The sequence below is a fragment of the Ostrea edulis genome, chromosome 9 (assembly GCF_947568905.1).
Source record: "Ostrea edulis chromosome 9, xbOstEdul1.1, whole genome shotgun sequence".
NCBI classification, from domain to species: domain Eukaryota; kingdom Metazoa; phylum Mollusca; class Bivalvia; order Ostreida; family Ostreidae; genus Ostrea; species Ostrea edulis.
Window position 1 is genome coordinate 15,823,931 of NC_079172.1, and position 17,183 is coordinate 15,841,113.

General features: G+C 34.3%; 2 protein-coding genes across 3 annotated transcripts in view; both read right to left on the reverse strand.

The window, feature by feature from the left end:
* LOC125658006 (ras-related protein Rab-24-like) overlaps positions 1 to 8,490 on the reverse strand; it is a 48,457-nt gene extending 39,967 nt beyond the window's left edge. Inside the window, exon 1 of one of the 2 annotated variants that reach the window (XM_048889018.2) lies at positions 8,265 to 8,490. In XM_048889018.2, coding sequence (XP_048744975.1) covers positions 8,265 to 8,393 — 129 coding nt within the window. In that variant the 5' untranslated portion in view covers positions 8,394 to 8,490. Of the gene's footprint in view, positions 1 to 739; positions 953 to 8,264 lie in introns of those variants that run through there. The other variant, XM_048889017.2, reaches the window with a different exon arrangement.
* Positions 8,491 to 14,086: 5,596 nt separating this feature from the next.
* Positions 14,087 to 15,702, reverse strand: LOC125660232 (shematrin-like protein 2). The gene is made up of 3 exons (XM_048892066.2): positions 15,282 to 15,702; positions 14,761 to 14,851; positions 14,087 to 14,544 (listed from the first exon to the last, which is right to left on the reverse strand). The coding sequence occupies exons 1-2, from the start codon at positions 15,700 to 15,702 to the stop codon at positions 14,799 to 14,801; spliced, it is 474 nt and encodes a 157-aa protein (XP_048748023.1). The 3' UTR covers positions 14,087 to 14,544; positions 14,761 to 14,798.
* Positions 15,703 to 17,183: the final 1,481 nt, after the last annotated feature.

The window sequence follows — 17,183 nt, forward strand, 5'->3', positions numbered from 1 at the left end:
GCCCATATCTGAAGACTTTCCATATATATTTGCATGTAAAACCTTAGTCCCTATTATGGCCCAAACTACCCTTTGCAAACTTGAATCTACACTATATCAAAAAGCTTTCATGTAAATGACAACTTCTTAGGCCCAATGGTTCTTAAGAAGAAGATTTTTAAAGCTTTTTCCTATATTTGTATGTAAAACTTTGACACACCCCCCCCGCACTTGTGGCCCCATCCTACCCTCCGGGGGCCATGATTTGAACAAACTTGAATCTGCAATATGTCCCAGTGGTTCTTGAGAAGAAGATTTTTAAATGACCCCACCCTATTTTTGCATTTTTGTGATTATCTCCCCTTTGAAAGGGACATGGCCCTTCATTTGAACAAACTTGAAAGCCCTTCACCCAAGGATGCTTTTGGCCATGTTTGGTTGAAATTGACCCAGTGGTTCTGGAGAAGAAGTCGAAAATGTGAAAAGTTTAACAGACAGACGGACAGACAGACAGACGGACAGACGACGGACAAAAAGCGATCAGAAAAGCTCACTTGAGCTTTCAGCTCAGGTGAGCTAAAAATCTAAGGAAATAATAAGAAACGAAAGAAAATAGTAAACCTTCAACTTGCATGTTTCTTCAAATCAAATTTCTCTATTTTATTTCGATAAGAGATAAAATTCAAATTCTATCGGTACACCCTGTATAATAATGAACAGAATGTTTACAGAAACATTCTCACTACGTATTACTACTTACACTTTCACTCTTTTCTGCAAACTGGCCACATGCATACCTAGTTACGAGACAAGTTTTCCCTGCGTCGCACCTCCCCAATGTCACGACTTTGAAAGAGCAAGATAGTGTTCCCGATGAAGCCATTGCTGCAGTCTCATTAAACATTACAATGTTAATTTTGGCAACTTATCTTTTATTTCCTATCAAATTTCCTTGGTTACATGGCTCGAAGGACTGAAATCAAGGAAATTATTTGTATCGGTTGTTCTTCCGTTTTCAACTCGGAATGAAGCCGTACCACAACACAAGTACATAGCAGATGTTCGAATGAAATTAAAATTAAAATGCTTTATTTCAACGAGTATATGTTTTTTTCCCCAGTATTTATTAAAGAAAGTGTAATCATTAATGAAATAGATATCGAAACTTTTTTAAACCGGCCGACTTCCGGAATGAATGAAAGAGCTGGATTAGAGGGGTGACCGTTTGACCGAAAACTTTGCATTTAGTTACATTTTGTCTCAATTATCATTAGAATTCTTCGTATCACGTACCATTTTAAAATACAATGCACAAGTGTCATTATAAATAAAATAAATGACTAACATGTTTACTGTTTTATTTTTAGCACTGGAATTAAATAAACACAAACATTTTCATAATAAATAAACAGGCATGTACCGGATGGAAACACTTCATAAAAAATAGCACTGCATTTTGTGCGGGGTAAAGTCTCGTGCTAGCAAGATCAAATGGTCAAATTTCACCTTTAAGAACAAATGAAACATATTGCAGGAAATAATTTCCTCTTTCAATTGAAGTCTTAATTTTTACAGATTATATTTTATTGAATAACACGTGATCGGAATAGTTTTTGTTATCTTTTTAAGTTTTGCTTTTTCAACCAAAAAAAGAAAAAAAGACACTTCCATCATAAGATCATTGATTTACTACAAATGAACATCTTGCATGTCAATGTGTCCCCATGTCATCATTTTGTGAATCAACATAATTTCATAGCATTATCAATTTTTAGTGTTATTTTTAAATCAAATCACTGCACTTTCGATACTCAGTTGTTAAATCAATTATTAATGGACAAAATTATACCACTTAATTTTGGTTTTATCTACATGCATAACTGGACCCCCAACGGAAATAATCCCTTATGGCTTTTGGAGGCTTTCCAACATGGAGTGTGTTTTCAACTTACATGTAACTATTCTACATGCATGTACATACTAGAAAAAGAGATATTTCCAAGTATAGTAATCACGATTAAGTGATTTCTTAAATTTTACAGTGATTCAGTTTCTGTGATACTCTTAACCATGATTGTAAAGATGTCGTTTACCAATTGAATGTGCTTCTTATCTGATTAACATAAATTAATAAAAACGTTGGTGTAATCGATACACAAGGTATTGTTCACTTTAATCCCGGCGATCTGAAATTGTCGTGTGGTATAATTATAGGCGGAAATCAAATTAAATCGGCTTAATTACATGCAATACCAGAGGTAATTGACACGAGAGAACCCGTCTTCCTGATGTAATTATCAAAGATAATAGAAAACATGAAGAAAACACAAAGAGGTGTCCGGGAAGCGCAGAGGTACCGCTCTCGTTTCTCACCGCTGAAATCCCGAGTTCGATCTCCGTGATTAGCAGTGGTTAATTGTATGCAAGAGGGTATGGTGGTCCCCCGTTCGAACACGTGGGTTTGCTTCGGGTACTCCGGTTTCCTCCCACATAAATGGCCCCCTAGCGCCAACAACCATGCGTCTACCCATTGGAAATAAGCTTTACGTATATTTGTATGTGTAGATGTATATACCGAATAAAGTTTCTTTTTCTTCTTTTTTTTTTTACCTATATACTCTTGATCATATCCACTGCCTATGCATTGAACAAATTTCAAAAGAAATCTATATACAAAATATGAAAATTCTAGTATTCTTTTTTTTAATAGTTCAGGAAATATTGAATACGTCAGATTTTAATGAAAAGTAGGTCAAACTTCCAAGTCAAGACCAAACACCAAGATATAACAAGAACTAGCCATTAAGAATCTACATATATACAAAATATGAAAGCTCTGCCTTTAATAGTTGAAGAGATAATGATTACACTGAAAGTCCGGTCTTTTAAAAAGTAGGTCAAGGTTACAATAACAAACACGATTGTAACAAGGTCTTGTCTAGCTGCAGAACTGTAGCTCTCTGAGAAAACATTGAGAGAGATCAGAGAGCTACAGATCCATCCCTTATAAAAACCTTCGATTTACGACACACAAAAAGCTACGCACGGTCGAGGCCTCATATCGTTGTATTCTTATGTTGCCGTCTCGTTTTAATATCAAAAAATTTCTAACATATTTTCCTACTATGCTTGTGTCCAAACATACCTTCAAATATTTATTAAAGGTTTTTATAAGGGGTGGATCTGTAACTCTCTGATCTGTCCCAATATTTTCTCAGAAAGCTACATATGAAAAAAATATCGTAAATAGTTCAGGACATCCATGTATAAAATACTTCAGATTTTTATTAAAAGTGGGTCAAACTTCCAGATCAAGGTCACAAAATTACACAAGTCTTGTCGTAAAGAATGTATATACAAACTATGAAAGCCCTATCTTAAATAGTTCAAGAGATATTTTTAAAGATTTTTTTTCTATATAACAGCATGTAAAAATTGTTTCCCCTATTGTGGCCACACACTACCCCCAGGGACCATGATTTGAATAAACTGGAATTTTCTCTATAATAGGAAGCTTTCATGTAAATTTCAACTTTTTTACCCAGTGGTTTTTGAGAAGAAGATTTTCCCTATATATTTCCATGTAAAACTGATACCTATTGTGGCTCAACTCTACCCCCGGAGGCCATGATTTATCAAACTTGAATCTACATTTATTTATGACAAGAAGCTTTCATGTAAATTTCCACTTTTTTGGTCCAGTGGTTCTTGCGATGACTTTTTAAATGACTCTACCTTGAGAAGAAGATTTTAAAGATTTTCCCTATATATTCGCATTTAAAACTTTGATTCCCAATTGTCGTTGTAGATACACATTGGCATTGAAGAGTTACCCCCCTGAAAGTCGCTCTTTATCTACAATGATAAGGATTCCCAAATGATTTGGACAAATTTGCAGTGGCGCCCCCCCCCCCCTAAAATTTTCAAATTTAAGGTAAATCGCGGTATCTTGCTTCGGAAAATGTACTAAACGATTAAAGAAGCAATAATTTCTTCCACTCTCGGAGAAATAAATGACAAAATCTTTTGATTTCTTGAATTACTTTATTGGGAGAACTTAATTTTTTCCAAAAAAAAAACACCTTAAAATGTGGGTCATTTTATTAATTTCATCTTATTAAAATGATAGAAAATAGTACAAATGACTAAATAGGAGAAATATTTCAAGCCCCATAAAATCTGTAAAATCCAGGAGCTTCGTCCTGGACCCACTGCCTCATAAAGTGGCGCCCCCCCCCCCCCCCCCCCGTAACCACAATTCCTGGATCCGCCCCTGATTTGTATTGAGGGTTCATATATTAACTGGAAAGATCTTACCAAATGTGCAACAAAAATCAATAAGAAGTATTTTTTTCCATGCCAGTCTTGCTTATCCTTTAAAGTTTGTTTTCCTCTTCCAGTTTGTGAACAATATCAGAACATTATGGTTGGTAAGCGTACATATGTAAGTCAAAATCTCCAGGATCTGACCTGGATTTCTCGAAGCAATCTTAAGTCGAAACTCGGACTTAAGTCGGAGATTTTACTCAAATCCTGACTGTTTAAATAAAAGTAAACTCAAATTTAAGTTTGAGATTTTTTCGAGAAATTCAAGCTCGCGTGGTTGTCTTGAACTGTAGCTCTCTGATGGGTGGGGGGTAGGATAGACCAGAAAGATACAGATCTACACACTGAAATAAAATCAACAACTACAAAAAAACTCCCGATTTACAATGCACCTTCCTCCGAAAAAGATAGAGAATTAACACAAAAGGACTAGTGTGAAACTAGTGTGTAAAGCTATCCGTAATGAACAAACAGGCACTAGTGTTAAACTAGTGTGTAAAGCTATCCGTAATGTACAACCAGGTACTAGTGTGAAACTAGTGTGTAAAGCTATCTGTAATGAACACCAGGTACTAGTGTGAAACTAGTGTGTAAAGTTATCCGCAATGAACAAACAGGTACTAGTGTGAAACTAGTGTGTAAAGCTATCTGTAATGAACAAACAGGTACTAGTGTGAAACTAGTGTGTAAAGCTATCCGTAATGAACAAACAGGTACTAGTGTAAAACTAGTGTGTAAAGCTATCCGTAATGTACAACCAGGTACTAGTCTGAAACTAGTGTGTAAAGCTATCCGTAATTAACAACCAGGTACTTGTGTGAAACTAGTGTGTAAAGCTATCCGTAATGAACAACCAGGCACTTGGATCGAAAGGAAATTGTTTAACTAAAGATTGAATTTAGCTAGTGGCTAAAACGAACAAACCCCAATACCTAAATACAACTAGACACACACAACACATATCTCTACAAAAGAAAAGCCTGAGACCCATGGTTAAAGTCGGCATGGCTCTATCATGTCTATAGGGGTAGCTCTGAAGATAAACACGTGTACTCTAATTTGATCAACTTTGTTTCTTTCTTCTTAACAATTTTACTTACAAATAGTGAAAGGGATTGGGCAGTAGCCATAGCCTATTTTAGCACTCCCCTGTGAAATGAACTTGATTGAATTCATTTTGTACGGTAAAAAGTTCGTATGGTTTGCAGCAAGTGTCTTTAACTGAACATTTAACTCATATTACTTAGGAAAGGATAAGGTAGTTGATATGTCTCTTCCTATACTCATTGACAAGGTTTAGTTGACGGATGAGGCCAAAACATCATAAAGTCTACGTTCCTTCTCACCTGAACAAATACCTAACAATTGATTAGAATCTATTGTGCAAATAAATGAAACGCTGTGAAAACAAATTTACCATGCATATAATATTAGTGCAACATATATGTACACCACGTGCTTACATTCATGATCGTAATAATTCTGTGTCGTTTCATGAAAGAAGATATCGACATTGTATCATATTCATGTTGTTATACATTTTGTACAGTGCAAATAAAACGATGCGACCATTGGTTAGACTCGCGCAGTCCTAGGACGTGTATAATGCGCGTGGATAGCTGGTAAACTCGTTCATTACGTGCCTTACATGTAAGATTATGTGTTATTTCGCAGTAAGTTTAATACACTCCCATCCTCCGTAAATCCCCACCCTCCACATTATAGTAAATATACTGAATATCAAATGCTATTCGTGTGCACTGCAAATGTTGAATTATAGTGAGGAGGGCCCAAATTAACACCACCTGTAATACACTGTAATTAGTCGAACCTTGGTGATATGTACGCCAGGTGCTCGGCTTTAATAAGGACCCTCTCCACACTTTATACAAATGGGTTTTTTTTCCAGAAATTAAGAAAATTATATCGTATATAAATATGTAGTTCTTGCGATTATCTGGACTTTTTCAGCAGGGGGTATATCTCATTCTGTCCCAGGAAAAATCTCCAAAGACGATCGAAGAAGTGATGATCAGAGATTTGAAATGGCAAAGATACATTCCGTAACTTTATCTTGGTCTCATATACAATGATGCATAATGATGAAACCACTTCATTTGATTACAAATTGTGTATAACATTGTAATATTGTATAACATTGTAATATTGTATAACATTGTAATATTGTATAACATTGTAATATTGTATAACATTGTAATATTGTATAACATTGTAAATTTAATTTCAGTTTATTGTATTGTACACAAAAGTGTATATTGCTCTAACTGCAGAACAGTACATGCAACATGAACTTTGAACTCTCCCTAAACATATGGCCTAGTCTCATTTTCACATTAACCTCTAGCTGGTGTTAATTTTCTATGAATGAAATATTCTTGAGTACACCAAATAAGCCAAGTTTGTCACAGTACAATATATTACAATGAGACAGATTGCTATTAAACATCACTAACTGGTTACCATCCCCTATTGGGTGTAGACGTGTGCTAATAGAATACACATAATAATATTAAACAATTTCAACAAATTACCATTACTTATTCCATTAAAATAAAGTAGAAGTAATATTGTAATTATGAAAACAAGACCACTTTTAATCTAATTATGGGAAGAAATTTGCCTGGACTTGAAATATTTTGATTACTTTTGATCACATTTAAATATAATTACTTTATATATAAAAAAGAAAAGTTTAAAAAAAAAAACTTTTTTACAATTACAACATTATTGTTTTACAACATACAGTGAACATTTTTTCATTGGTAGCTTTCCTGAGAAGGATATTCCTATTAAATGAATTTGCAGGAAATACTAAGAAGTAAAACCTTTTTGTTACACAGATTTCTTGTATCATTTGTACATAATTTATGTATGCTATAGATCTATGGTGAACAGAAGTCCCAATCTTTTGACATTTATTTGTCAACATCAACTGTATCAATTACACTGTGAATTAACCTAGTATACATAATACTAAGTTGCTTGATATATTAGCTTTGGCCCACTGAGCACTCAGTGATTGTTATTTCACATGTACACGACTGCAGTGCAGTGGACAAATGCATCCTATAAACTTCATCTAATGACATTTTGAAGTCGAAAAACTGATCTCCATCTAAAGATATCATACATGTGTCTATAGTGTAAGTAGAGAAAATTATCCCTTTCCTCAACTGTACTTTACAACCAGTGGTCAGTTTAAACATCTGTAAGGGAGTGGTATGATTGGATCATATTAAAAGGGAGCGGAGTGATTGGATCATACAGACATTTAAAAATGACCATTGGTTGTGAAATACAACTGAGGAAAGGGATAATTTTCTCCAATAGAAGTATTTGACACAAGTATTCGTATTCTACTTTCGAAATGAGATGAGGGTTTTTTTTTTATCAATTTTAAAATGTTATTAGATCTACATGGTCATGATGGTGATGGAAAAACTTGAATGTTCAGCAGGCCTTGGTTAATGTCGACAGTTTACATTAATAAATTGGTGAAATCTTCTAATTTATTCAAATTTTTCAACTGGATAGGTGTAAGTAATAAATTTACAACATGTTTGGACCGATTAGATAAGTACTGGACCAGTACCTACACAGTTATGCTTAAAAGCTGAGGAGCTATAACTTCTTTCTAATTATAAGAATACAAGCTGAAAGCTACATAGTGCAGTGTTAAATGCCTCTGTTGAATCTTATTTCTATTGCTGAAATTGGGTAGCCTATAATAAACGTTACAAACCTTCCTCTATTATACACATCAAGGCTACCCAGACTGTGAACGTGCATCAACTTGAATGGTCGGTCTTCATATTAGATTTCATGAAAGCATTATAAAATTATGTTGTACACACCAGTATGGTACTAAATAACCATACGAATGTACATCTATTGAGCACACACACGATAAGAAAGAAAACAGAAAAGTGTCTACTTACGTTTTGATAATTGCTGGTAAATCTTTCGTGGACATATCTAGAGACGAGGCATGTTTTCCCAACGTAAGCTTTTCCTAACAGAACGATTTTGATCTGTAGCTGTCCATTTTTATTGCCACTGGATGCCATTACATTACAACTATTATACTAAGTCACTTAATGATCTGTCATTACAGATTTTTACTGTTTTTGGAAAACCGAAAGTAAGATAACGACGCTAAAAAAGAAACTAAATTGCTCAGACACATAATTTCCGAATTCGCACACATGACTTCTTTTTTTTTTAAATCAGTGAATAGATCCCCCAAAACGGTGTTTTTCACTAGATTGTTTACATCAAAGCCGTAATCTTTTGAACAACTTGTAACCTACTGTTGAAATGCACTATAAGTTCTTATCGTTCTAGAAACCAATATTCTCTTTAGAGAAGTCGAGAGACATACCCTTCGTTGTATGATGATGAAGGCTATGCCTCTCGACTTCTCTAATATAAAGAGAATAGAAACCAAGGGTGGCATATTTCTGCCATCATACATAATTTGTATTTAATCAAGTAATGTTTTAGTTTAAACAATATTTATTTGTAAATAATTCGATAATGTATACAAACAAAGTCTTATACATGAAATAGATTGAGAAACAAGCCAAAAGGTTTTGATTTTTCAAATAATAAAAAAAAAAACTTAAAAGGGCAACCGTAAAAATGCTTTCATGTTCATAGTGTGTCATCCACTTAACTACGGAAAGCACAGGGGTCTGTCACGAAATATTTGCAACGAGGCCCCTGTGCGGAAAGTAGCAAGTACTAAACGCCGGATCTAGTAGTGAGGTACAAAAGATGAGTCAATATCTCCATTAATATACAGTATTGATTTAATTTGGTAAAAAGATATAGCATATCTGGAGCAAGGGCTATCAGAACATATACACGTATTTTTAAGGTGCATGTAATTTGACAAAATATATGTAAAAAGAGTCCCAAACTTAGGAGAGGTAGGGGGGAAATGATGTCGGAATAAAGTAGACGGCATTGAGTAATGGAGAATAACTCTTAAAGTATTCCTTGTATCTTTATTCGGTCAACGAATAAAGCATCTGTGGACCAAAGGCTATCAGGAAATATCTACTTTTTGTGATTTAATTAAAGTCAAATGAGGAAAAGTCGCCACGGTGCCAGAATGAGTAGAAGTTGAAAAAAAAAATCGTTATTAAAATGAAGAACTCGACATTGAAGAGACGCTGATATTTCCTAAAGTGTTAATCGTGTTTTCATAAACAGAAAATATATGGACCAAGGGCCTTGAAGTTAAATATTATAGGTAAAACCGTAATCAATTGGGAAATGAAAAAAAAGCTATGCCAGAATGAAAAATATTCATTTTTTCGTGTACATTTTCAGACACATCTGATGAAACCATCCACAGCCAGTCAAACACTTCGAGGTGTGAAAAAACAACATGGTATGGGTACCTGCTATCATCACATTTTAGCGACGCGTTTTAAAATAGTTGATAATATTTCGGACACAAAGAAAACCATTAATTTAAAACAATTATCAAAAAACAGTTTAAAACGTAAAAATGAATAAATCTGGAAGAAAAATAAACCCGGGTACAGATGACTATATAATAAAGACATTGTATCTGTTCCAGATTACACCGCTGCCGCCATGGAAAACGATCCCATTGAAATCAAAGATGAAGGGGGGAAAGGAGAAGGATTTAAATAGGGACGATGAAGATTGGGTTCATGGTCTCAAAAATGCACACGAGGAAAATATATTAGATTCCAGAGGATTGTTATGTTCCGATATTATGAGGACGGCGATGAAAATTGTATCAAAGCAGTTCAAATTTCAAACGACAAATTTCGCTCCGATTCTTTATGATGAATCCTTTACTTGGAAATGTAATAAAAAGATATCAGCCACCTTTCTTACCTTTCGCTCAAATACATTACACATGTAGATATCATTGGGTTTTATCATTTCAGACGTCACGGAACAAATATAAGTTTTTTAAGATAGCTTAAAAGGGTGAAGATAACGAACAGTGATCAATCTCATAACTCCTATAAGAAATACAAGATAGAGAGTTGGGCAAACACATACCCCTGGATATACCAGAGGTGGGATCACTTGCATAGGAGGAGTAAGCATCCCCGTGAACCCTATATCTTGATCAGGTAATCGGAATTATCCGTAGTCGAAATCAATGTGCCAAGAACGGCTTAACAATCAGTATGAAGCACGTCAGACAGCATTTGTCCCAATGATAGTTTTTATGGACAAACTAGATCGTTATAATGACCATAGAATTTGCAAAGCATTGACTTTAAATGCGACTGTTGAAACTCCTGCACCATTAACTTGTTTGTCAGTAACCTGCCTCGATTTAAAAACTGACCATACACAAAGCAAGTTCTTGCATATTGAATTGGTTGAGAGATATAAACACCATATGCAGGTGATAATGGAATATTGTTACATAGATATGGGTAGTTGACGAAACATCCTGTTTATCGTAAAGTTGAGTTGTTAGTTTGCCGTTAATATCCATTTTCAATAAAATATCTCAGTATGAAGCAGAAGTGGACGACTCTGTGGTGTCTTCGAGGGATATATCGAATCGACATATGAATGAAAATTATCATTGTTAATGGATTATACGTCGTCGATATATCTAAATGTGGATTTGAAGGCCACTGCAAGAGATTTTTTCTTCTCAAGTAGAAGTTTTTGAATAAATTCTGCTTCATAAGAATATAAAAACAGGTCAGCTAATTAAGGAGCACAATTCGTGCCCATGGGGATTTCAACAGACTGTTTAAAGATCTGATCACAAAAAAAAACCAAACCACGAAGATATTGTCAATGAGGAACTCCAGCATATTTTTAATTTCAACTTCAGAATATTTGTGCGTGGAATCAGAGTGGTGTTTAACAAGGTAATTTTTTGGATGACTGATCACTAGATATGAATATTTCCGTTTTCCATTTCTGTTGAAGAAGCAACTGTCTATGATGTCAAAAAGTCTAGTCTTTAATTTATCGTGAGGAATGGTCAAGTAAAGTGTTGAAAAGTCGTACGTTTTGATGTTGTTGATTTGAGAAAAGTTTTGCAATTTTAAATTTACTATAAGTTTTTTTAGAATCCACATTTGATTTACAGAGCTTCTGGCATATGTAGTAGCACAGTACGTTTAAAGTTTCTCCTTCATAGCTGTTAATATTTTAGTGAGGAGCAAAGATAGGGGCATGGTAGAACATTAACCGGATCCAGTAATGTATCTTTGTTTGTAAGTGTTTGTAAGGTTTTTTTAATGAAATTTAGGAATCCAGTATATGTACAGTAAGTCAGTAACTCATATCCATCCATCCCATTGACTGGGATATTAAATGTGTCTAAAACTGTAGCATGGTTTTGAAGAATTTCATCTTTTGAAACGGCAGTTGTAGTATAAGTACGATTACCAAAAGTGAAATTAGAAATACAGTTGTAATAATAAACCTTACAAATAAAGACAATGTTGTTACAAGGTTTGTCAGATAGAACCAAAACATATTCCTTATGTAACCTATCTAATTCGTTTATCACTTCTGGTTTACTAAACACAGAAGGATAGATGGTATGTATTTTTGTTTTGATGTGTCTAATGCGGGATTTTGATATTCCTCTTATACTTTTAAACCATTCTGACAATGTATCAAGTTCTTTTTCATATTTGGCCCATCGTCTGGCATAATCTTGGACAGAATTCATGACAGAGATTATGTTCTGTCGGTATTTTTTTTTTTTTTTTTTTTTTAAGTTCTGTCGGTAATTGAAAGATCGATATTCTCTGTATTTAAGACCTTTTAGAATAATTAAGTGATTTGAGGTCCTCATTTTCAACTATATCAACATAATCAGTTATGACATGTCTAGCTGGTCTATAGTTAAAATAAGACGACGAAGTGGATTAAGTATAAGATGGTCTATATCTAGGCACTGCAGAGTTTGTTTATAATTACAAAGTTTGGATGCAATAGTAGAGGTGTATTTGTAGAGAAATGGGTGTAGACTTGAATAAGAGTAAACTTTCTACAGTTCATACTCCATCTTTAGAAATTCAACATCCGTTAATTTACAAGCAGGAAAACTCGCCCATTCGTATGAATATATCATCAGATGTTCAACGACAAGAAAATGGCTATGACTATGGTTTATTTGCCATTGCTAATTTAGTAGAATTTTTTTTTTAAATTACTCAAACTTTAACTGAATGAAAAACAACGTTCGAGACGAAAAATATGAGAAATCATTTATTTAGAAAATGGTGCGTTTATAAAAATTTCCAAAAATTCTGAAATTGGTACAGCGCATTAGAACGAGATTTAAAACCAAATAATATGATCATTGGGTACTGTTGTTCCTATAGGTTTCCGGATAGGGCAGGTAAAATGGTCGGATGTGATTTCAAGTTAGGTAGAAAACGTTGCATCACATGGAAACATTCAAAATGTGTTATTCTTAATAGATTGAAATATAAAACGATTTTACCTATATTATGACTCGAAAGCCCTTGGTCCATAGATGAATTTTCTGTTTACCGAATGAAAATACGATTATAACTTTAGGAAGTATCAGCGTCTAGATACAATGCCGACTCCTTTAATTTAGTCACGATTTTTTTTTCAACCTCTCCTCAATCTGACACGATTTTCCTGGTAGCCCTTGGTCCATAGATGGTTTAGTCGTTAACCGAATAAAGATACAAGGAATATTCTAATGGTTATCCGCCATTACTCAATGACGACTACATCGTTCTGTCTTCATTTTCTTTTCTTTTTTTTTTTACTTCTCCTCATTCCGGGATGATTTATACATAAATTTTGTCAAATTAACTTAAATAGCTTTATTCATTCTGGTAGCCCTTGTTCCAGAGATGTTCTGTCTTTTTACCGAATTATATCATTTCATATCAGTGGAGATATTGACTCTCTTTCACATCACTACACTATTCCGGCGGCGTTTAGCATGCATGTATATATATATATATATATATATATATATATATATATATATATATATATATATATTCTCATCTTGGTTGTAGTTATAATGAGTTGTAAGATATCGTAAGATTTCTTCAGCAGAATAGGTGTATCTCAATACCAAAATTTTAATTTTAGATTATTCCTTATTTGTAAACGTAATCAATAATTATCCACGACAGACAGCAAACTTTATATTTAATTCCTATAAAATCAGACAGCAAAAATTACATAGAAATTGATAATCCCATATCACCATTCGCATGTATATATACAATGTTATGATACATATATATTGATTCAAAGTGACATATAGGTCCGTTTGGGCCAGGTGTTCAATAATTTATGTACTTTGTAAAATGTTGTGAAATATTGTATTTTAAAACACATGTCACTATAATAAATAAATTACTTACTTACTTGTAACATATCGCCAAAAATTAAGCCAATAAAATGATTGTTGCATTTGTTGGCCTAATCATTACAAGACTAAATTGCAGTAAGTCGCCGAAAAGATGTCGACAATACACGTACATGTGTATGTCAGTTTTATGCTCAAAATAAATAGCTTGTGATGATATGACTATGGTTCAAGGTCACTTTTTGACGGTTTTCCAGGCTTACAAGAGTCATATGACCTCTGGATAAAATTCTGACTCCGCACTTTAATATTTGTTATGTTTGAAACTTGCTAAACAGTTCGTTTTTCGTCACAGTTGATCCATTTTTAAGAGTTATACATGTAACTCCTTGCACAAAGCTCATTTTCTGCTTTGTTTTATTTAGTTTGCTTTGAAATATTGATACGATTTTACAGGCGTGGACCTAGTAAGCGTCAATAATATTGACAAATGCAAAATGTACTTTCAGAAGAACCTATGCCCATTTTCTCAACAGAGGGCACATTGCACCAAACGTATTTAGTTTACTCAGCACTGTTCAATATGGGTAATACTACACTTGTATGTAAAGCGTCCATCTGTATCACCACCTTTGCTGACCTTGGTCTTGCCAAATTAAAAAAAGGGTTAGGGTCAATAAAATCTAAACAACAATGCTTTATGAAAATTCATGATTTAATTTAATGACTATTTACAACTTCACGATCCATTAGGTGGCCAATAATCTTCCGGTAGGTGTAAAGCACACGGAACAGGAAGATAATCGTGATTGACAGGGGGTAAGTTGCCAGACAGTGTGTGCTCATTCACGTATCACGTGATATAATACCAATGTACAAAGGTCCTGAAAATATAAAGGATCTTTTTTAAAAAAAACAAAAACCAAAAAAAAACATTGATTTACAATTTGGAATAGTTATATAAATTGTAAAATATCTTGCATTTAGGAAAGTCACAGTATATGTTTTTAGGGGCAGATGAATTAAACTTTCAAAAATATTTGTGAATTTGAAAATTAATTAAAAGTAACTGACAGTTGAGAAATCATCAATGAACATACGTAGTGTGGGTGATCAAATGTGTTTATCCATTGGTTATTCAGCCCGTGATGGTGGTGGTATTAAACAGCAGGGGGATGAGGAACAGCAACACTGAAATAAAACAGAGAAATCACAGATTAAAACGCTGTGTATTGTACAAAGAAATAAAACAGAGATATCACAGGTTAAAACGTTGTAACTTTGTACCAGCTGTGAAAATATTTCATGTGAATCTTATCAAACTTGTTTAAATATAAGTGGGTTTAAAGAGTACAAATAACAATATTGATATATTTTAATATACTGCACATTGTTCAGCTCGATCGAACTAATATGTACGTTTGTACGTACAAATGTACATCTGATATACGGTTATCGTATACTTCTAGGTATGTCACGGGGAGCAACCCATGTTCTGTATTCAACTGTCCATAAATCAGGTAGAACTGAATAAAATGATTGAAGAATTGAATATGAATTTAAGATGAGGATCGTTAACTAAATAGGGTTAAACCATGATTTCTTTTATCTTATGACATACGGAGTAGACTACTAGCTCCATTTCCAAAGAGTCCATTGTCTTGGTTGTCCATTGCACCAGCCATCATCAGAGGATTCATGACGGGTGGAGGGGGAAGTGGTTGTTGAACTGGCACAGGGACGGCGTATGGGATATATACAGCAGTGTTTGTCTGTTGGTGTTTTTTCCCGTGTCTACCATATCCACTACCGTAACCTCCATATCCACCTCCGTAACTTCCATATCCACTACCGTAACTTCCATATCCACCCCCGTATGATCCGTATCCGGATGATCCACCTCCGTACATTCCATATCCGCCACCATATCCACTTCCACCGGATCCATAGCCGGAATACCCGGAGGATCCATACCCTGCAGCCAGTGTAGTGGCAACACCCATGGCGAGCACGAGAGCGATGGTGGAATATGTGGATCTCATCTGAAACATTGAATGCAATTCATCAAATCGAATGAAGAATATAGCTGATCCGGCACTGTCGAGTGCCTGTCACCACCTCCATTTTGGTTTATCATTGGATTCAGTATTTTAACACACGATATATTTTCATCAAATTATTGATCTGTTTTTATTTCAATTATGGAATGTTGTATTTATCACAATTTTGATATTAGTACTGAGTAGATTGAACTTGAAGGGGTGAACTCTCTGCCAGTAGATTTACTTACCTTTAGAATCAAAGGCGTTCTGCAAGGAGTTCTGCTTTGCTTACTGGTTTATATACTAGTCCATACGTAATCTCAACCAGGAAAGTCGTGACCTTTAGTTAGCCAAGTCGACCGTTGCAATGAAATTCAACTGTTTTAAAGATTGACGGAGCCTATTACCGAAAAATATCTAAACATAGCAAGATTTTGGCATGAAATTGTGCAGCGTGATGTTAAGTTTCGCTAAGATTTTCTAATGGACATGGGTACAGCCCATTGACTTCCCGCGGGTAAGTGTACCTTATGCAACATTCATGTACAATTTTATATGTAATGCACCCAACCCAACTTAAGGTTTTGAGGCTATTCATCACTGACAATTCTTATACAAAGTCAAAAGGTATTTGATTAATTTAATGAAATCAATACGCTATTTTATTTTCATCATAATTAACTCTTTATTACCACAAGACTGTGTACTGATTAGTCTCTCAAATTAAAACAAAAATTTCTATCTTAGACTTATACTCCACAATATGAAATACATTTGCACTAATTAACTATTGTGTTATTTTATCACGCTAAGTATAGGACGTTTCTGAAATGAGGGGGTGGAATGGTAACGAAAACAAGAAATTCTGGAAAAAGCAGAATGTTTCACCCATTTTTTTTGTAAGAAAAATTGTGTTTTGTGTGAAGTAACTGGGAACTATACATTGCAGTGGAATATAGACGATATCAAACTGTTACAGATTTTTTTCTACGCAGTCATTGATACTTATAGAGGCTCCCTTTTTAAAAGTATACGCAAACAAGTTTGATATACAGACAGTGTTTTTACCTAGGCCAAGATGTAAATCTCTACATTAGAATATGCATTTGAATAGAATCGATTCTATCTCTCCCACAACCAGCGGATTCCCAATTCACTAAACAGAGAGAGAAAACATTAAAACGATGTAATAACCCCCCCCCCCCCCCCAAAAAAAAAACCCCAACCCAAACTATAAATCATCCACACCAAATTAGTAAACTCTGTAGAAATGACTATCATCACGCCAGAGTTTTTCTGTGTTCATGATTTTGTGAATATTTCTCACAATTCTGTCAAGTTATAAATGTATGAATAAATAGCTGATCTGAAATTTTAGGCCTTTGGGGACACCTATTGCGACCAGTAATTATCGGTTGTCCTTTGTTGTGTATCAACTTTTGAACATACATTGTATACTGAATTAAACTTTCTCTGAAAGT